Source organism: Ranitomeya imitator, chromosome 5 (genome assembly GCF_032444005.1).
Source record: "Ranitomeya imitator isolate aRanImi1 chromosome 5, aRanImi1.pri, whole genome shotgun sequence".
NCBI lineage: Eukaryota > Metazoa > Chordata > Amphibia > Anura > Dendrobatidae > Ranitomeya > Ranitomeya imitator.
Window position 1 is genome coordinate 356005152 of NC_091286.1, and position 21649 is coordinate 356026800.

General features: G+C 45.2%; 1 protein-coding gene across 1 annotated transcript in view; it reads left to right on the top strand.

Annotated features, from left to right (window-relative positions):
• Nucleotides 1–21649, top strand: part of IMPG1 (interphotoreceptor matrix proteoglycan 1) — a 325385-nt gene that overhangs the window by 180828 nt on the left and 122908 nt on the right. Inside the window, exon 6 of the mRNA XM_069726677.1 lies at nt 21423–21511. Coding sequence (XP_069582778.1) covers nt 21423–21511 — 89 coding nt within the window. The remainder of the gene's footprint in view (nt 1–21422; nt 21512–21649) is intronic.

Here is a 21649-nt window from a genome sequence, read left to right on the forward strand (position 1 = left end):
GAGCAGGAGGCTGCAATTTCCAAACGACATCTTTGTTTTTTGAATTGATTTCTTGCGTCAGACCGGTTGTCGGGGTTTCCACATCAGATTCACCCTCAGAATCCGAGTTCTCGGCAATATCTTCATCCTCACTAATGTTGTCCTCCTCTTCGGAGACATTTTCAGGTGGGACATCCTCGTCTGTATCGGAGTCGTTTATAAACTCCTCCAATTCAGCTTGGGTGAAGTGTCTTCTTCTCATGCTGTAAGGCATCACTGTTGAATGAAAAAATAAAATATATCCATAAACAATGAATGAAAAAAAAAATCAAAACAATTTCGCAACAATACACACAATAACGTCCCGTCACACATTGAGATATGCCCTGTGATTATGGTGCTGGAGCGTCGCAAACAAAAATGAGGCATGCACTCATTCTACACAGCAGTGAGAATATGTACTCATAAGCAGACATTGAGTCTACACAACCCTAATGCTAACCCCTATCATCCATTCTATCACAGCAGTGAGAATATGTACTCATAAGCAGACATTGAGTCTACAGAACCCTAATGCTAACCCCCTATCATCCATTTTATCACAGCAGTGAGAATATTGAATAATTTTAGAATAAAAGAATAATTTATCTGTAACATACCTGTAAAAATGGGACTTCAGAGCTCTGACGTCTGAACCTCTGCTCACTCTGTGTTGTCTCCAGCTGAACTGAAACTCTACACTGCTATGTTATCTGTCTACAGATAAGATCAGAGCAGACACCACCCTGCAGCAGGAAAAAGCTCACAGTACAACACTTTAGGTGAATTCTGCTTAGGACAGCATTGCACAGTGTATTACTGTACAACCAGCAAACACATGGAAAATCAGAAAATCATGATTTACAATATGAAATGTTGACAACTGAATGGAACTAGATCTATATGAACAGCAGGGTAAATAAAAACCAGTGAAATAAATTGCGCATAGCTATACTGGAAGCGAATCCGTCGGCTGTATCGCAACTTGAAAATGTTGGTATGTGTAAATCTTTTCTGACCAAAAGTAGTCAGATACATTGATAAATAGTAGTAGATGCAATATATAGTTCAAAATGAGGTGGTAGCACCTTTATTTTTGTCAAAAATTGTCTGGAGAGCTGAATAAAGGCCTATCGGTCATTTTTGACCGAACAGTACAAGTGTAAAAAAAATTGTACCAAATAAAGTAAACAAAAATTTAAAAAAAAAAAAAATTCCCACAGAGAGTACCCCCCTAATGACGAAAAGTCAGGGAGCCTCAAGTCTCAGAATCACACGCTGAATTTTTATAACATTATAGAATTTCAAAAACGGTCATTTTTGACCTAACAGAACAGCAGGGTTAACAGCTGACAATGAACGCCCACGGCCACGACCTCTTGCACCAGACTTCCTCATTGTTTTAAAAACTTAACCAAATTAACTTTATTTGTTGCTGTCAAACAACTTACACGGTGACCTATAACTTCAGTATGATTTCAATATCCCTTTACAGGTTGGTGAGACCACAAGGAAAATCAGGCACAATGTTACACACTCTGTTTTCTGTGGCACCAAATCATAGAGATGCCACACACGCAGGACTGTCACTCAAGCACAAATGTCAATATTAATCTCCCACTGTTTTATTTATTTTATTTTTTTTCAGGGAGACTTTAGAAACAAAATTTAAAAAAATGATTTTTTCAGGAAGAATTTAGAAACCAAATAAAAAAGCAAAAAAAGGCTTTCTATGGCCCACTGAGTGAGAGATGGCACACACAGGAGTCAGGAGTGGCACACAAGCCCAGAGGCCAATATTTTTCTCCCACTGATTGATGTAGTGATTTTTTCAGGTAGATTTTGGAACCCAAATCAAGCAAAAAAATAAATAGGCTTTCTATGGCCCACAATTTGAGAGAGAGAGAGAGATGCCACACCCAGGAGTCAAGACTGGCACACAAGCAGAAAGGGCAATATTAATCTCCCACTGTTTTATTTATTTATTTTTTTTTTCAGGAAGAATTTAGAAACCAAATAAAAAAAAAAAAAAAAAAGGCTTTCTATGCCCCACTGAGTGAGAGATGGCACACACAGAAGTCTGGAGTGGCACACAAGCCCAGAGGCCAATATTTTTCTCCCACTGATTGATGTAGTGATTTTTTCAGGTAGATTTTAGAACCCAAATCAAGCAAAAAAATAAATAGGCTTTCTATGGCCCACTGAGTGAGAGATGGCACACACAGGAGTCAGGAGTGGCACACAAGCCCTGAGGCCAATATTTTTCTCCCACTGATTGATGTAGTGATTTTTTCAGGTAGATTTTAGAACCCAAATCAAGCAAAAAAATAAATAGGCTTTCTATGGCCCACTGAGTGAGAGATGGCACACACACAGGAGTCAGGAGTGGCACACAAGCCCTGAGGCCAATATTTTTCTCCCACTGATTGATGTAGTGATTTTTTCAGGTAGATTTTAGAACCCAAATCAAGCAAAAAAATAAATAGGCTTTCTATGGCCCACTGAGTGAGAGATGGCACACACAGGGATGGCACTCTAGCAGAAATGCCAATCTTAATCTCCCACAAAAAAAAAAAAAAAAAAACAGGGACTGTCCTACAATTACTATCTCCCTGCAGTAATCTCAGCCAGGTATGGCAGGCAGCAATAAGGAGTGGACTGACGCACAAATTAAATAAAAAGTGTGGACAAACAAACAAGATAGCTGTGCAGAACAACAGGATTTGTGCTTTGAAAAAAGCAGTTGGTTTGCACAGCGGCGTACACACAGCAATGCAGCTATCACGGAGCCTTCTAGGGCAGCCCAATGAGCTACAGCGCTGAAGAAAAAAAAAAAATTTAGCTTCCACTGTCCCTGCACACCGAAGGTGGTGTTGGACAGTGGAAATCGCTACAGCACAAGCGGTTTGGTGGTTAATGGACCCTGCCTAACACTATCCCTGCTTCTGACGAAGCAGCAGCAACCTCTCCCTAAGCTCAGATCAGCAGCAGTAAGATGGCGGTCGGCGGGAACGCCCCTTTATAGCCCCTGTGACGCCGCAGACAGCAAGCCAATCACTGCAATGCCCTTCTCTAAGATGGTGGGGACCAGGACCTATGTCATCACGCTGCCCACACTCTGCGTTCACCTTCATTGGCTGAGAAATGGCGCTTTTCGCGTCATTGAAACGCGACTTTGGCGCGAAAGTCACGTACCGCATGGCCGACCCCGCACAGGGGTCGGATCGGGTTTCATGAAACCCGACTTTGCCAAAAGTCGGCGACTTTTGAAAATGAACGACCCGTTTCGCTCAACCCTAGTATTGGGAGACACTCGCTTGGCACGGGATTAACGTAGTCAGGCACAATTTTTTTGCTTAAACACAGTCTATACAGTTTATTAAAGTGTCATAAACCGGGTTGTGCACAGTTCACATTATACATTTCATAACACATCAAGCACCAACTGGTGATATTAACTTGCAGCTTTATCTTAAATATTTCATTTACGGCTTTGTCTCACAGACACTAAACATGCTGGACCCCTCGCCCAGTTACAATGGGTGTCTGTACGCCGTACACTTCACCAATGTCACAAATTAAATACAGCGCATATGACACTGGGTAGCGGTCTCTAAACACACCGAACCTCACTCCGTTCTGTCACCGTGGGAGACCACACAGTTCATAGAACATTACAAGCAATAACAGTCTGTACAGGTACCTGACGGGAGCTCCTGCTCCACCTGCTGACTCCTTGTCAGTCCACTCCTCCGGGAAAGCTGCCTCACAGGGATCACCAACTTGCCTGGGCGGCATATCTTAGTCAGTCCAGACCCATCGAAGGACGGTAGCTTCCCCAACGTAGACCATCCAGAACCACAGTCACTGTGCGCTATTCAGTTATCCGGTCCTACTCCCAGAACCTCCCAACACCCCAGCATGTGCTCTTCAGGAAGCCTCCTCCCAGGTTTTCCAACACAGGTTGCCCAGTGTGCTATTCAGGATTCCTACTCCCAGGAAATCCAACACACTGGCATCTCCTCCTCACATGAACTGCACATGTGACCTGTCCAGGTGCTATTCAGGACCTCGTCCAACACCCCAGGCATATAACCTGTCCAGGTGCTATTCAGGACGTCAGTCCAATACCCCAGGCATATGACCTGTCCAGATGCTATTCAGGATGTCAGACCAACACCCCAGGTCACTAGCAAGTCCAAAGCCCCACCATGTGCTCTTCAGGACTCCTACTCCTAGGAAGTCCAACACAGGTTGTTCAGTGTGCTATTCAGGACTCCTACTCCCAGGAAATCCAACACACCAGCATGTTCTCTTCAGGATTCCTACTCCCAGGAAATCCAACACATTGTTCAGTGTGCTATTCAGGGATCCGGTCCTACTCCTAGGAACTCCCCAACACACAGGCTCTCCAGGACCTTCACCACTCAGGTCCAAACACTGGAACCACGCAGGAACATGTGACCCACACCCTGGTCACATTATATACCCTTAACCACTCCCCTGGGTGGGAGTGTGGATGTGTGGCTAGTTTGTCCCGCCCATCTCACACAACAAGCCTAGTAAGTCTCCCTTACAACTACACCATACATACACACACTCTTGAGGGACTACAGGTCCCAGAACAACAACATTGCATCTGACTTACCACGCAGACTCCCTTTGCGACACATATCGGCCATTCACAACACAGCCAGTCACTGTTTCACCTCAATTATCACAATAGATATGCCTCCATGCACATCCCAAGGAGCACTCAGCACATCACAGAGGATATAAGTTTTCTATGGGGTTCTAGTACTATATCCTTAAATATGCCTCAGTCAACATGATTAAGCTCTTCCCTAAATTTGTTGAAATCAGCTTTCCTAAAGTTCCAGGTTTTTGCATTTCCCCTTTTGAATGTTTGATTGAAAATTACATTGAAAGTTACCATTTTATGGTCACTGCCTCCCAAATGCTCCCTGACCTGTAGATCTGAAATATTATCTGGTCTATTTGACTGAAACAGATCCAGCAGATTATCTCTCCTGGTTGGTTCATCTACCAGTCGAGAGACATAATTTTTTTGAATTGTGGATAAGCACTTGGAGCATTTAGCACAACCAGAAGATTCTATGTCCCAGTGAACGTCAGGATATTTAACCTCTTAACAACCAGGAGTATTTTTGGATTTGTATTTTCATCTTTACTCATATTCTTCCCAGAGCCATAGCTTTTTTATTTTTTTGTCAAATGGCCATGTGAGGGCTTGTTTTTTGCAAGACAAGTTGTACTTTTGAACAACACCATTGGTTTTACCATGTCATGTAATAGAAAACGGGAAAAAAATTCTAAGTGCGGTGTGTTAGGGGTCGAGTTCCCGCTTCTGCACAGGGGGAATCTCGAGCCACCTCCGCTGCGGTCTCCCATTCTTGTCCAGCCGCAGTGGAGTCTGCTCAGCAAGGACGTCGGTCCCAGCATCTTGCTCATTCTCACTCTGTTCTGAGAGTTACTGCTGCTTCTCCAGTCTCTGCCATTAAAGTCAGTGCTGGTCAGCAGCGAGCGGACTTCTCTGGGACTAAGTCCTTGTCTGCACGTACTGAGCATGCCCAGGGTAAGATCTCCCGTTGGAGATCGAGGGTCATGTGCTCAGGCTCTGCAGCACATTCCATTGGTCCTCTTGGCAGGTCTTGGAAGGGCAAAGGTGCTGTGGCCACCTCCTGTGCTGCTGCTATATAAACTGCGCATGACCGCACGGCCATGCGCTAGTATTGTCTTTCAATCGCTAATGTGTGTATGTTGTGAGTGCAAGTCGTCCTTGGATACCCCTACCCTATTGAATGACTGTTCGCGGAAGGTGTATGGCTGCTACCTAGCGCCCGACTTATCCTACAGCACTAGTCACACATTATAGCGTCCAGTTGCTGTGACCGCCAGTACGGCGCCGTGCACTTCCTCTGTGCTTTCCTTACCCAAGCCTGGGTGGTTAGTGGCGTTCGTCAGTGCAGCACTGCATGCACTCTTGTGCCTTAATATTGCTCTTCAGTTTCCTTACACACCCAGTTGCGGTGTTGTGCCAGCAAGGGTCTAATCGGACTTCAATCCTAGTTGGGGTTGAGTTCGCTGACTACTTGCTCGCGCTTTAGGTGCGGTACCGCGGTCCTGTGCCTTAACAGGATTGCTTCTTTCACGCTGGGTGAGGTTAACCCACGCGTGTATACTTTAGTGTACCGCCATATAGTCTGCTAATTGCTAGCAGCAGGTTTTCACCTGCACAGTGGACCCCGGACTGCGAACGCATCTATACCATCTGTCTTGGTGCGTTCCGCCAGTCCTAACAGAATACTAGCGCCAGGGTCTGGCTAGTAAAATGGCGGACGACCAGCGTTTACAGCGGTACATCCAGCAGCTGGAGGGAAGGTTGGCGGCTCTTAAGCGTTCAACCTCAGCTGTGGATGTTACTGCTGTCGCTGTTCAGGCTGCAAGTGTGGCTGCAGCTACCTTGTCCACTGCCGCCCCTGTACCGACGCTATCTCGCCTCCCGCTACCAGAGAAATTTTCTGGTGACAGTAAGTCCTGTAGGGGTTTTGTGAGTCAGTGCTCAATACATCTCGAGCTTCTGGCCTCTCGTTTCCCTACAGAGCGGGCTAAGGTGGGCTTTATAATTTCCTTATTGTCGGACAGGGCGTTGCAGTGGGCTACGCCGCTGTGGGAGCGTGGCGATCATGTGGTGCAGAGTGCTCCGTTATTCCTGAGCACTCTGAAACAGGTCTTTCTAGGACCTCGTGTCACCCATGACACGGCGCTCCAACTGTTGGCACTGACTCAGGGCTCGTCCTTGGTCAGCCTTTTTGCCGTCCATTTCCGCACTCTAGCATCTGAGCTGGAGTGGTCGGATAAAGCCCTTATCCTTATATTTTGGAGGGGGCTGGCTGACCACGTTAAGGATGCTCTGGCCACTAGGGAGATTCCCGCCACACTGGAAGAGTTAATAACAGTATCTACTCGCATCGACCTCCGTTTTCACGAGCGGAGGTTAGAGCGAGCCCAGTGTAGGCAGAGGTTTCGGCTGGCTCCCACCTTCGCCAAACCTTTGGAATCTCCAGTCCAGGCTCCTGAGGTCCAGGAACCTAAGGTGGTGTCACGAGCGGGATCTAAGTCCCAGACCGCTCGTGCACTCCAGGGTTGCCATGTATGCCAACAGTCAGGACATCTTGCCACCAGATGTCATCAGCGGTCGAGGAAACGTCAGCGTCTAGTGGTAGTAGGTGGAGGTGCACTAGACACTGCGACATTTGCCTCCAAATTGTCCTTTAAGGGGACAATTACCTTTGGCTCATCCTCCCACTCGGTAGACCTCTGCGTGGATTCTGGGGCGGAGGGCAATTTTATGTCTTCTGCCTTCGCCCAACGTCACGCAATACCCCTGGTTATGCTATCTCAACCAGTAACGGTACGAGTGGTGAATGGGTCAACACTCCCCGCACAGATAACACATCAGACCATCCCTGTTACTCTGTCCATGTCGCCATCCCATCAGGAGATTATTTCTCTGCTCATCATTCCTGAGGGTATTGATGAGGTCTTGTTGGGGATACCTTGGCTACGGTACCACTCTCCTCACATCGAGTGGTCCTCAGGCAGAATTCTGGGATGGGGTGAATCATGTGGGGGTAGGTGTCACCGAGAGTGCGTTCAGGTTGCTACTACTGAGGTACCCGCAGATCTATCCTCTCTTCCCAAGCAATATTGGTCTTACGCAGACATGTTCTCCAAAAAGGCGGCGGAGACCCTTCCGCCCCATCGCCCCTATAACCGTCCTATCGATCTCTTGCCTGGTGCGGAGCCTCCCCGGGGTCGAGTTTATCCATTATCTCTCCCGGAGACGGAGGCCATGTCTCAGTACATTCAAGAGAATCTGGCAAGAGGGTTTATCAGGAAGTCAGTGTCACCTGCTGGGGCAGGGTTCTTCTTCGTGCAGAAGAAGAATGGGGAACTACGTCCATGCATAGACTACAGGGGTCTTAACGCTATCACCGTTAAGAACAAGTATCCTTTGCCCTTGATATCCGAGCTCTTCGATAGGCTTCGGGGAGCTAGAGTGTTTACTAAATTAGATCTGCGGGGTGCTTACAACCTGATTCGCATCCGTGAGGGGGACGAATGGAAAACGGCGTTTAACACTACAGATGGGCACTATGAGTATCTGGTGATGCCCTTCGGGCTCTGTAATGCCCCAGCCGTTTTTCAAGACTTTGTCAACGACATCTTCCGGGATATGCTTTCCACCTCAGTTGTAGTCTATCTGGATGATATTCTCATCTTTTCTCCAGATATTGACTCCCACCGGAGAGATGTTGGCAGAGTCTTCGACCTCCTACGGGCAAACTCTCTTTACGCTAAGTTGGAGAAGTGTATGTTTGAGCAGGAGTCTTTGCCGTTCCTGGGCTATATCATCTCCGCCCAGGGATTGGCTATGGATCCTGCCAAACTACAGGCTGTGATGGACTGGCAAGAGCCCCATTCTCTTAAAGCGGTGCAGCGCTTTATGGGGTTCATTAACTATTACCGCCAGTTCATTCCCCACTTCTCAACTCTGGTAGCTCCCTTGGTAGCCCTCACCAAGAAGGGAGCGAATCCTAAATTGTTGTCGGAAGAGGTCTCCAAGGCCTTCACTTCTATTAAGTCCCACTTTGCTAGCGCTCCCATCTTACATCGTCCCGATGTGGATAAGCCATTCCTAATGGAGGTGGATGCCTCATCCTTTGGTGCTGGAGCAGTCCTCTATCAGAAGGATGCTCAAGGTCGGAAGCATCCATGCTTCTTCTTCTCTAAGACCTTCTCGCCAGCGGAGAGAAACTACTCCATCGGGGATAGGGAGCTGCTAGCAATGAAGTTGGCCTTTTCAGAGTGGAGACATCTTCTGGAAGGTGCGCGGTTTCCCTTCCAGGTTTACACTGACCACAAAAATTTGGTCTACTTACAAACAGCCCAGCGGCTAAATTCTCGCCAAGCCAGATGGTCCTTGTTCTTTTCCCGGTTCCACTTTTCTCTTCATTTTCTCGCCGGGGAGAAGAATATTCGTGCTGATGCTCTCTCTCGCTCCCTTATGTCAACTGAAGAGGAGGAAGAGGAGCCTCGGCTTATTGTTCCTTCTGAGAGCCTGAGAACCGTAGCGCCGGTTTCGCTTGAGTCTGTGCCTCCGGGCAAGACTTTTGTGCCCATTAATTTACGACCGGAGGTTCTCTCTTGGGCTCATTCGTCCAGAGTGGGTGGACACTTTGGGACAAAGAGGACATCTGAGCTACTGGCGAGGACGTACTGGTGGCCGCATATGGTCCGGGATGTCAGGGATTATATTCTGGCGTGTGTCTCCTGCGCCAAAAATAAATCTCCGCGTCAAAGGCCAGCTGGGTTGCTCTATCCCTTGCCGGTGGCAGATAGGCCCTGGGAGATGGTCAGGATGGACTTTGTCATGGGTTTGCCCAAGTCTCGCGGCTGTACCATCATTTGGGTCATCACCGATCATTTCTCGAAAATGGTGCATTTGGTGCCGCTACCACGGTTACCTTCTGCACGGGCCTTGGCTGCGTTGTTCATTAAGCACATCTTCCGCCTACATGGTATGCCTGACAAAATTGTCAGTGACCGGGGTCCCCAGTTTGCGTCTCGGTTCTGGAGAGAGCTATGTCGTCTTCTCAGTATTGAGTTGAATCTCTCTTCCGCTTATCATCCCGAGACGAATGGGTTGGTAGAGAGGGCCAACCAGACCTTGGTCACATACCTGCGACATTTTGTTTCAGCCAGGCAGGATGACTGGGCATCCTTGCTATCATGGGCAGAGTTTGCACTGAACAACGCCGTAGCCGACTCCACTGGACAAACCCCATTCCTCCTCAACTATGGTCAGCATCCACGGGTACCTGTGCCTATGCCCGTGTCTTCCGCAGACTCCAGGGTGGCAGACTGGGCTGTGGAGGCACGGGATATTTGGGACCGCACTCAGGATGCCATTCGGGCCTCTAAGGAGAGAATGAGGTCCTCCGCCGATGCTCATCGGCGCCCCGCTCCGACCTTTGCTCCTGGTGACTTGGTGTGGCTCTCCGCCCGTAACATCAGGCTGCGAGTTGAGTCCACTAAATTTGCTCCTCGCTACTTGGGTCCCTTCAAGGTCCTCGAACAGGTTAATCCTGTGGTCTACCGTCTGGCCCTTCCTCCACGCCTTGGTATCACCGACACCTTTCATGTGTCCCTCCTTAAGCCCATATACATGTCCCGGTTTTCTGAGTCATCTGCCGGGACATCGGGTTCGTCTACGGACGATTTCGAGGTGAATGCTATCTTGGGGTGCAAGGTGGTACGTGGCAAAAAATTTTTTTGGGTGGACTGGAAGGGTTACGGCCCTGAGGATAGGTCCTGGGAGCCTGCTGAGCACATTCGGGCTCCGCAGCTTATTGCTGCCCTCGAACGTAGCGAGGCCCAAGGAGGGGGGGTAATGTTAGGGGTCGAGTTCCCGCTTCTGCACAGGGGGAATCTCGAGCCACCTCCGCTGCGGTCTCCCATTCTTGTCCAGCCGCAGTGGAGTCTGCTCAGGAAGGACGTCGGTCCCAGCGTCTTGCTCATTCTCACTCTGTTCTGAGAGTTACTGCTGCTTCTCCAGTCTCTGCCATTAAAGTCAGAGACTTTAAGAGTCAGTGCTGGTCAGCAGCGAGCGGACTTCTCTGGGACTAAGTCCTTGTCTGCACGTACTGAGCATGCCCAGTGTAAGATCTCCCGTTGGAGATCGAGGGTCATGTGCTCAGGCTCTGCAGCACATTCCATTGGTCCTCTTGGCAGGTCTTGGAAGGGCAAAGGTGCTGTGGCCACCTCCTGTGCTGCTGCTATATAAACTGCGCATGACCGCACGGCCATGCGCTAGTATTGTCTTTCAATCGCTAATGTGTGTATGTTGTGAGTGCAAGTCGTCCTTGGATACCCCTACCCTATTGAATGACTGTTCGCGGAAGGTGTATGGCTGCTACCTAGCGCCCGACTTATCCTACAGCACTAGTCACACATTATAGCGTCCAGTTGCTGTGACCGCCAGTACGGCGCCGTGCACTTCCTCTGTGCTTTCCTTACCCAAGCCTGGGTGGTTAGTGGCGTTCGTCAGTGCGGCACTGCATGCACTCTTGTGCCTTAATATTGCTCTTCAGTTTCCTTACACACCCAGTTGCGGTGTTGTGCCAGCAAGGGTCTAATCGGACTTCAATCCTAGTTGGGGTTGAGTTCGCTGACTACTTGCTCGCGCTTTCGGTGCGGTACCGCGGTCCTGTGCCTTAACAGGATTGCTTCTTTCACGCTGGGTGAGGTTAACCCACGCGTGTATACTTTAGTGTACCGCCATATAGTCTGCTAATTGCTAGCAGCAGGTTTTCACCTGCACGGTGGACCCCGGACTGCGAACGCATCTATACCATCTGTCTTGGTGCGTTCCGCCAGTCCTAACACGGTGAAATTGCAAAAAAGGTGCAATCCCACAAATACTTTTTGTTTGACTTTTTTTTACTAGGTTCACATAATGCTAAAACTGACCTGCCATTATGATTCTCCAGGTTATTACGATTTCATAGACACCAAATATGTTTAGGTTCTTTTTTATCTAAGTGGTGAAATAAATTCCAAAGTTTGTAAAAAAAATAAAAAAAAAAGTTATTTTCCGAGACCTATAACATCTCCATTTTTTGAAGCTGGGGTTGGGTGGGGGCTTATTGTTTGTGCACCGATCTGATGTTTTTATTGATACCATTTTGGTGTAGATATGATCTTTTAATTGTCCATTATTGCATTGTATTGCAATGTTGCAGCAACCAAAAGAACGTAATTCTAGCGTTCCGATTTTTTTTTGGCTAAGCAAACTGTTTACAGGTTGGATTAATTCTTTTTATATATTGATAGATAGGGCGATTCTGAATGCGGTGATACCAAATATGTGTATATTTGATTTTTTTATTGTTTTATTTTGAATGGGGCGAAAGGGAGGTGATTTTAATTTTTATATTTTTTATTTTTCTAATATTTTTTTTTAAATAATTTTCACTTGCTTCAATAGTCTCCATGGGAGACTAGAATCTGCTGTTGTCCGATCGCCTCTGCTACACAGAGCAGGGCTGCAGCCCTGCTCTATGTATCAGATATGCTCACTTACTATGAGTGCCACTGCCGACCACTAGGCTGCGCTCATAGCTATGCAGCAATGACAACCACAGGAGTGTCATGCCAACCCATTGGCAACCCGTGGTCATGTGACATGGGCACCAATGGGAGGAGGTAATGACGTGCTTCCTGCACGTGCATGTTAAATGCCGCTGTCAGACTTCTTGCATTTGCCAGCAGACATTTAATACTATTAGGCCAGGTTCACATTAAAAGTATGAAAAATCAGTCCGAGTCTCCCTGCCGAGAGTCTCACAAGCGTTCTCTGTATGGTCATCCATGTGTAATGCGTTTGCAATGTAATGATGCGATTTTCTCGCACCTATGCATCCGTATGACATGCGTATGGCTGTAAATTTCTCACTGATTTTACCCATTGAATTTAATGGCTCAATGGGTTGAAATTAGAAAAATGTGTGTATTTCTTGCAAATCTCAAGGATGGTCCGTGCGGTGTCTGAGTTTTGCTCGCACCCATAGATTTGCATTTGCAAGTCTTGGACGATGTACGAGTACAATCGCAGCATGCTGCAATTTTAAATGCATGTCGAGTACTCCTGAGAAAAAATACAGTGATGTGAGCTGCCCCATAGATTAACACTGGTCCGAGAGCTAAGCAATATTTTCTCACATATCACTCGTCCATATTCTACGCTAGTGTGACACCGGCCTTAGAACATTTATTTCGTCTCTTCACCTTCCTATGTTCCTTGAATTTCCCAACCCCCAAAATCCTTATTGTCATCTACTGTCTCACTCTCTCTATCAAAATCAGCCTACAACACTTAAATCACTTAAATAATTCAAGATTGATGGGTTATTGGAGTTGCAGCTCCTTAGCTAAAGATGATCTTATTTTAGTCATTTCAGTTGCTTTCCTGTGGTATTTTTATGAGTTATCCTTCACAGCACCCTTTCATTTCTTCTATGTTTTGGCTCTGGAAAATTTTCACTTAGTCAATTTATTTTTTGGTTCTCTGTTTTTCCCTTGTCTATCCTGTGTAAATGTGCTTAGTTTCTTAACCTGGGTCCTGGTGTGTGCCCACAGCTCTCCTTTTCCTTTGTAACTCTAGTTTCTAAGGAGGTATGAGAAGCCTCTCAGCGGTCTTTTAGGGAGCCAAGTTCGAGGGGGTGTTTTTCAGTTGTTCGGCTAGGTACTTTTCTAGTCTATACAGAAACAAGTTGGGTGTAGGTACGTCATCTTCCTTTATTAGTCCTTTTTTCCACCGTTATTTCACTCGAGTGTGTGAACACGTTCATAACAGTCAGACAAGCCATAATCACAATAATATACAGAATAGCCATGAACTGACAATTAGAGTTGCCTCCTTAACTTTTAAAAATTTCTGAACCGCTTATCAAAAAATCACAGACAGATAATGTCCCATCGTAGAACCATAATAAATAATTATATTATAAGTGACACATGTCTGGAGTCCATAATTCGGATATCATCTGCCTTCATTTTAAACTGTAAAATTATGATAATTACGATCAAAATAATTTGTATAAGTTTCTTGAGCTTCAGAAAAATCAGCCACTTTAACTTTTTTTAAGGACTGGTCAAAAAAGTGCCTTATTTTTACAGACTATCCTGGAAACTCTGGACAATTTCTGGCAACCCTGCTCACAATGGCACTTTTGTTGGTTATTTTTATGTAAAGGGCTTTTAAAACAGTATATTAAATAACAAGTATGGTAGTTAAAAAGCAGCGAGATGCTGAAACTACAACATGGGGAACTTTACTTTTCTGATTGTCTAATTATGCTTTAAAAGGAACCCTTCAGGAGCAGAGAGGACAATCTCAAACTTACCTTTGTAGCAGAATATGAATATTCTATCTCGGAGAACTCTTTCGATGGAAATAAGGGTGCTAGTCTTCAGAGGGTGGCTGGATTCCTTTCTAGTGTATTGATCTTCACATTATTCCTCATATAGTGCTACCTTGATGTGATTTATAAAAGTCTGCTCAGCACCGCTATGTCACTTTTATCAGCAGTGCTGAATAGACACAAATGTCTATTGAAATGAGTGAATGAAACCTAGCTTTATAATTGTAGAAATATGGTTCATATAGCAGTATATGGTTTTCTTTGCATACAATGCAATAAAGGATGAAAACTAAATGTCAACCTTTAACTGCACATAGGGAGATTTACTAAAATATGTACTATTGCTCAAGGGTTACATTTTCTGCTTGTCCCCTTTGCATTAACTGGGCAGGCAATTAATTTATGAAACAAATTGGCCTTGTGTGTATACACCCTAAATAGACTGAACAAGCCATACATTTAGCTGCTGAATGAGAAAATTAAATGGCTATTCCTTAGATAGTAAGTTATCCCCTGCCTTATCAATAGGATATGGTATAACTTACTGATTTTTGAGGGTCCGTCCACTGAACAAAGCTCTGAAACTTGGAAAATGGGCCCTGCAGAGCTCTGTCTTGAATGCAATGGAAGTGTTCATGCTTAAAGGTACCTTCACACTAAACGATATTGCTAGCGATCAGTGACGTTGCAGCGTCCTCGCTAGTGATATCGTTCAGTTTGACACGCAGCAGTGATCAGAATCCTGCTGTGATATCGTTGGTCGGGTGTTGTGAATTCTGTTGTCGAACTCCCTCCTGTGGTCGTGAATGGTACTTCGGTGAGTTCTGTCCATGGACTCCCTCTGGTGGCTGTGAGTGAAGCTGCTGCTTCTGAGGTTCCTTACACAGGTGACGTGGTTTATCCTTTGGTTGGCTGCTCTATTTAACTCCACTCAGATCGTTACTCCATGCCAGCTGTCAATGTTCCTGCATTGGTTCAGTTCGCTCTTGGATCTTTCTGGTGACCTGTCTTCTCCAGCAGAAGCTAAGTTCCTGATAGTTATTATTTGTTCATTGTTTCCTTGTCCAGCTGGTTATCATGATTTTGTCTTGCTAGCTGGAAGCTCTGGGATGCAGAGTGGTATCTCCGCACCGTTAGTCGGTGCGGAGGTCTTTTTGCACACTCTGCGTGGTCTTTTGTAGCTTTTTGTGCTGACCGCAAAGATACCTTTCCTATCCTCTGTCTGTTTAGTAAGTCTGGCCTCCCTTTGCTGAAACCTGTTTCATTTCTGCGTTTGTGACTTTCATCTTTACTCACAGTCAATATATGTGGGGGGCAGCCTTTTCCTTTGGGGAATTTCTCTGAGGCAAGGTAGGCTTTATTTTTCTATCTCTAGGGCTAGCTAGCTCTTAGGCTGTGAAGAAGCGTCTAGGGAGAGTCAGGAACGCTCCACGGCTATTTCTAGTGTGTGTGATAGGATTAGGGCCTGCGGTCAGCAGAGCTCCCACATCCCAGAGCTTGTCCTGTGTGAGTTTAACTATCAGGTCGTACCGGGTGCTCCTAACCACCAGGTCATAACAGTACAGCTGGCCCAAAGTATTAATGCATCTCAATAGAGGGATAAGAGAAGTTCTGAGACCATTTTTTTTCTTTGCACTGTGTTTTGTCTTTCTTTTCCCCTAAACCTTTGGGTGGTTCAGGACACAGGTGTAGATATGGACATTCAAAGTCAGTGACGTTGCAGCGTCCTCGCTAGCGATATCGTTCAGTTTGACACGCAGCAGCGATCAGAATCCTGCTGTGATGTCATTGGTCGGGTGTTGTGAATTCTGTTGTCGAACTCCCTCCTGTGGTCGTGAATGGTACTTCGGTGAGTTCTGTCCATGGACTCCCTCTGGTGGCTGTGAGTGAAGCTGCTGCTTCTGAGGTTCCTTACACAGGTGACGTGGTTTATCCTTTGGTTGGCTGCTCTATTTAACTCCACTCAGATCGTTACTTCATGCCAGCTGTCAATGTTCCTGCATTGGTTCAGTTCGCTCTTGGATCTTTCTGGTGACCTGTCTTCTCCAGCAGAAGCTAAGTTCCTGATAGTTATTATTTGTTCATTGTTTCCTTGTCCAGCTGGTTATCATAATTTTGTCTTGCTAGCTGGAAGCTCTGGGATGCAGAGTGGTATCTCCGCACCGTTAGTCGGTGCGGAGGTCTTTTTGCACACTCTGCATGGTCTTTTGTAGTTTTTTGTGCTGACCGCAAAGATACCTTTCCTATCCTCTGTCTGTTTAGTAAGTCTGGCCTCCCTTTGCTGAAACCTGTTTCATTTCTGCATTTGTGACTTTCATCTTTACTCACAGTCAATATATGTGGGGGGCTACCTTTTCCTTTGGGGAATTTCTCTGAGGCAAGGTAGGCTTTATTTTTCTATCTCTAGGGCTAGCTAGCTCTTAGGCTGTGAAGAGGCGTCTAGTGAGAGTCAGGAACGCTCCACGGCTATTTCTAGTGTGTGTGATAGGATTAGGGCCTGCGGTCAGCAGAGCTACCACATCCCAGAGCTTGTCCTGTGTGAGTTTAACTATCAGGTCGTACCAGGTGCTCCTAACCACCAGGTCATAACAGTACAGCTGGCCCAAAGTATTAATGCATCTCAATAGAGGGATAAGAGAAGTTCTGAGACCATTTTTTTCTCTTTGCACTGTGTTTTGTCTTTCTTTTCCCCTAAACCTTTGGGTGGTTCAGGACACAGGTGTAGATATGGACATTCAAGGTCTGTCCTCTTGTGTGGTTCATCTCACTGCAAGGGTACAAAACATTCAAGATTTTGTGGTTCAGAATCCTATGTTAGAGCCTAGAATTCCTATTCCTGATTTATTTTCTGGGGATAGATCTAAGTTCTTAGAACGTCAAAAATAATTGTAAATTGTTTCTAGCTTTGAAACCCCGCTCCTCTGGTGACCCCGTTCAACAAGTAAAAATCATTATTTCTTTATTGTGTGGTGACCCTCAAGACTGGGCATTTTCCCTTGCGCCAGGAGATCCTGCATTGCGTGATGTTGATGCATTTTTTCTGGCGCTTGGATTGCTTTATGATGAACCAAATTCAGTGGATCAGGCAGAGAAAATCTTGCTGGCTTTGTGTCAGGGTCAGGATGAAGCGGAGGTGTACTGTCAGAAGTTTAGAAAGTGGTCTGTGCTTACTCAGTGGAATGAGTGTGCCCTGGCGGCAATTTTCAGAAAGGGTCTTTCTGAAGCCCTTAAGGATGTCATGGTGGGATTTCCCACGCCTGCTGGTCTGAATGAGTCTATGTCCTTGGCCATTCAGATCGATCGGCGTTTGCGTGAGCGCAAAGCTGTGCACCATCTGGCGGTATTCTCTGAGCATAGGCCTGAGCCTATGCAGTGTGATAGGACTTTGACCAGAGCTGAACGGCAAGAACACAGACGTCGGAATGGGCTGTGTTTTTACTGTGGTGAATCCACTCATGCTATCTCCGATTGTCCTAAGCGCACTAAGCGGTTCGCTAGGTCTGCCACCATTGGTACGGTACAGTCTAAATTTCTTTTGTCCGTTACTCTGATTTGCTCTCTGTCGTCCTATTCTGTTATGGCATTTGTGGATTCAGGCGCTGCCCTGAATTTGAAGACACAAAAGAGAATAGTAAAACCAAAAACACTCAGTTTGAAAAAATGTTGCAGTAATCCGCAAGTGCTAGTAAAAGATGTAAAAAACAGGGTATTTGGTTGATACGTTTTTTGCAAAAAATGTATACTAAGCTGCTCTACCAATCTTCACGGTATACCCTTATCAGAGCAGTCCTAACTAATGTATGCAATCCCTATCTGATGTATTTAAAAACCTGATCATCTGTATATAACCTGTGTGAACAGGGTTCAGAGAGGAAAAATCCATGTGTGCATACAGGGTAGAACAGCTGTTAGCTGTTACCTGGTAGTAACCTGGTAGTAACAGCTGTTAGCTGTTCTACCCTGTATGCACACATGGATTTTTCCTCTCTGAACCCTGTTCACACAGGTTATATACAGATGATCAGGTTTTTAAATACATCAGATAGGGATTGCATACATTAGTTAGGACTGCTCTGATAAGGGTATACCGTGAAGATTGGTAGAGCAGCTTAGTATACATTTTTTGCAAAAAACGTATCAACCAAATACCCTGTTTTTTACATCTTTTACTAGCACTTGCGGATTACTGCAACATTTTTTCAAACTGAGTGTTTTTGGTTTTACTATTCTCTTTTGTGTCTTCAGGTTTCTTGGTGGTGTGTGAACATGATCATACAGACTTGTTCACTGTGCAAGTAGCCCATGTGTTCCTGCTGCCCTGAATTTGATGGACTTGGAGTTTGCCAGGCGCTGTGGTTTTTTCTTGGAGCCCTTGCAGTATCCTATTCCATTGAGAGGAATTGATGCTACGCCTTTGGCCAAGAATAAGCCTCAGTACTGGACTCAATTGACCATGTGCATGGCTCCTGCACATCAGGAGGATATTCGCTTTTTGGTGTTGCATAACCTGCATGATGTGGTCGTTTTGGGGTTGCCATGGCTACAGGTCCATAATCCAGTGTTGGATTGGAAATCGATGTCTGTGTCCGGCTGGGGTTGTCAGGGGGTACATGGTGATGTTCCATTGTTGTCAATTTCACCTTCCACTCCTTCTGAAGTCCCTGAGTTTTTATCAGATTACCGGGATGTATTTGAAGAGCCCAAATCCGGTGCCCTACCTCCTCATAGGGATTGCGATTGTGCTATTAATTTGATTCCTGGTAGTAAGTTTCCTAAGGGTCGTCTGTTTAATTTATCTGTGCCAGAGCACGCCGCTATGCGGAGTTATATAAAGGAATCCTTGGAGAAGGGTCATATTCGCCCGTCGTCGTCACCATTGGGAGCAGGGTTCTTTTTTGTGGCCAAGAAGGATGGCTCTTTGAGACCTTGTATTGATTACCGCCTTCTTAATAAGATCACAGTCAAATTTCAGTATCCTTTGCCGCTGCTGTCTGATTTGTTTGCTCGGATTAAGGGGGCTAGTTGGTTCACCAAAATTGATCTTCGAGGGGCGTATAATCTTGTGCGAATTAAACAGGGTGATGAATGGAAAACAGCATTTAATACGCCCGAGGGCCATTTTGAGTACCTGGTTATGCCATTCGGGCTTTCTAATGCTCCATCTGTGTTTCAGTCCTTTATGCATGACATCTTCCGAGAGTACCTGGATAGAGTCATGATTGTATATTTGGATGACATTTTGGTCTTTTCGGATGATTGGGAGTCTCATGGTGTTCCAGGTCCTTCGTGCGAATTCCTTGTTTGTGAAGGGGTCAAAGTGTCTCTTTGGAGTTCAGAAGGTTTCATTTTTGGGTTTCATTTTTTCCCCTTCTACTATCGAGATGGACCCTGTTAAAGTTCAGGCCATTTATGATTGGACTCAGCCGACATCTGTGAAGAGCCTGCAGAAGTTCCTGGGCTTTGCTAAGTTTTACCATCGCTTCATCGCTAATTTTTCTAGTATTGCTAAACCGTTGACTGATTTGACCAAGAAAGGTGCTGATATGGTCAATTGGTCCTCTGAGAGGCTTTTCAGGAGTTGAAGCGTCGTTTTTCTTCTGCCCCTGTGTTGTGCCAGCCAGATGTTTCGCTCCCGATTCAGGTCGAGGTTGATGCTTCTGAGATTGGAGCAGGGGCTGTTTTGTCGCAAAGAAGTTCTGATGGCTCGGTGATGAAACCATGTGCCTTCTTTTCTAGAAAATTCTCACCTGCTGAGCGCAATTATGATGTTGGCAATCGAGAGTTAGTTGGTTACTAAGCGCAAGGCCGCGCTTAGTAACCCGATGTTTACCCTGGTTACCATCCTAAAAGTAAAAAAAACAAACGCTTCATACTTACCTTCCGCTGTCTGTCCCCGGCGCTGTGCTTTCCTGCACTCACTGTGAGCACAGCGGCCGGAAAGCAGAGCGGTGACGTCACCGCTCTGCTTTCCGGCCGCTGTGCTCACAGCCAGTACAGAGAAGCAGAGCGCCGAGGACAGACAGCGGAAGGTAAGTATGAAGCGTTTGTTTTTTTTACTTTTAGGATGGTAACCAGGGTAAACATCGGGTTATTAAGCGCGGCCCTGCGCTTAGTAACCCGATGTTTACTCTGGTTACCGGCATCGTTGGTCACTGGAGAGCTGTCTGTGTGACAGCTCTCCAGCGACCAAACAGCGACACTGCAGCGATCCGGATCGTTGTCTGGATCGCTGCAGCGTCGTTTAGTGTGAAGGTACCTTTACTTCTGCTCCATTTTTCATTGCCTATGGGACTTCTGAAAATAAAAGAGCACCTGCATGAAAAATAGAGCAAAGGTTGAATATGTGCATCTCCACTCCAATTAAGACATGACACGCCCCCCAGAAAAAGACAGGTAAAGCGCGCGTCGTGGTGAAGGACACAGACAGCACTCACATCTCCTTGGCCTGCACGTAGGTAATCCTTTGGTTTTCGTTCCACATATCCATACAACATTGGATTTCTATACAGACTATACACTATACCTGATTGACCTACTTCACTAAGCACTATGCACTTTTAGTTTGAATTATTTTTCCATGTAAGGTACTGTATTTGATATTATATCATTACCTATCTTGTTATTATTACGCAAATCTCTGGCCTCGGTTTACACAAATATAGTTACAATATGGCTGTTATTATCTTTGAATACCTGTGGGAACACTGTATATGCCATTTGTGCTTTGGAAATCATATTAATGTTTACAGCACTAAGCACTTTTCTTTAAAATTGCTGCCTATTTATTTTCCCACACTTATCCAAAATTTAAAAAAGAAAAATATGTGCAATGTATACTTGTAACTCTAAATGATAGCTATTACTTATCTGTGTATTATATCTATTGTATTTATCTATACTCATAATATATAAGCGCTTCTCTGTTCTCCAATTGACATGAAGTACTTAGTGTTTTAATTTCTCATTTTAAATTATTGATAAATAATAAAAAATTGGTTTAACGGTTTTTCATATTCACTTCCTGATTCTGGATTCCTGTTCCAGAGTCTTAGTTTACTATGTTATGTGAAGTGTGACCTTGAAGTGTAATGTCTTTTGCGCTAATATGTTGGAAGTAGATATGCTTTTTTGGTGCAAGCAGAAAGATACTAAATTTTGGAAGAAATGCCACTTGCCTAAAACTGCACCAAAGAAGAAACAAGGAAGCACTGTTTGATGCTTTTCATTTCTCCCTATTAATAAAAATGTTGTTGCAGCATTTTATGTGTATGATAGTTGGAAAAAATGCAGCACTTTCCCTTGGGAAGCATCAAAAAGAATATAATTTTTATTCTGGATCATTATATATTTCATCTTAATAGAAAGGAATTCTGACTTTTTCTCTTTATATTACAGGTTCTCCTGAGTCCGAAACACTCTTCTTTGATACTACAAACGACACTCCCTTAAATGAAATTTTGAATGACACCAAGCCTTTATCAAAGGTATTTACTGTTGTTTCTCACAGTCAGACTTCGTATTTTATATAAACTTTTGGAGAGCTTTTCAGAATAAGTGATCAAAACATCCATTATTTTAGCTATGTAAGATTTGAGGAGTTTCCTGCATATGAAAATCATTTT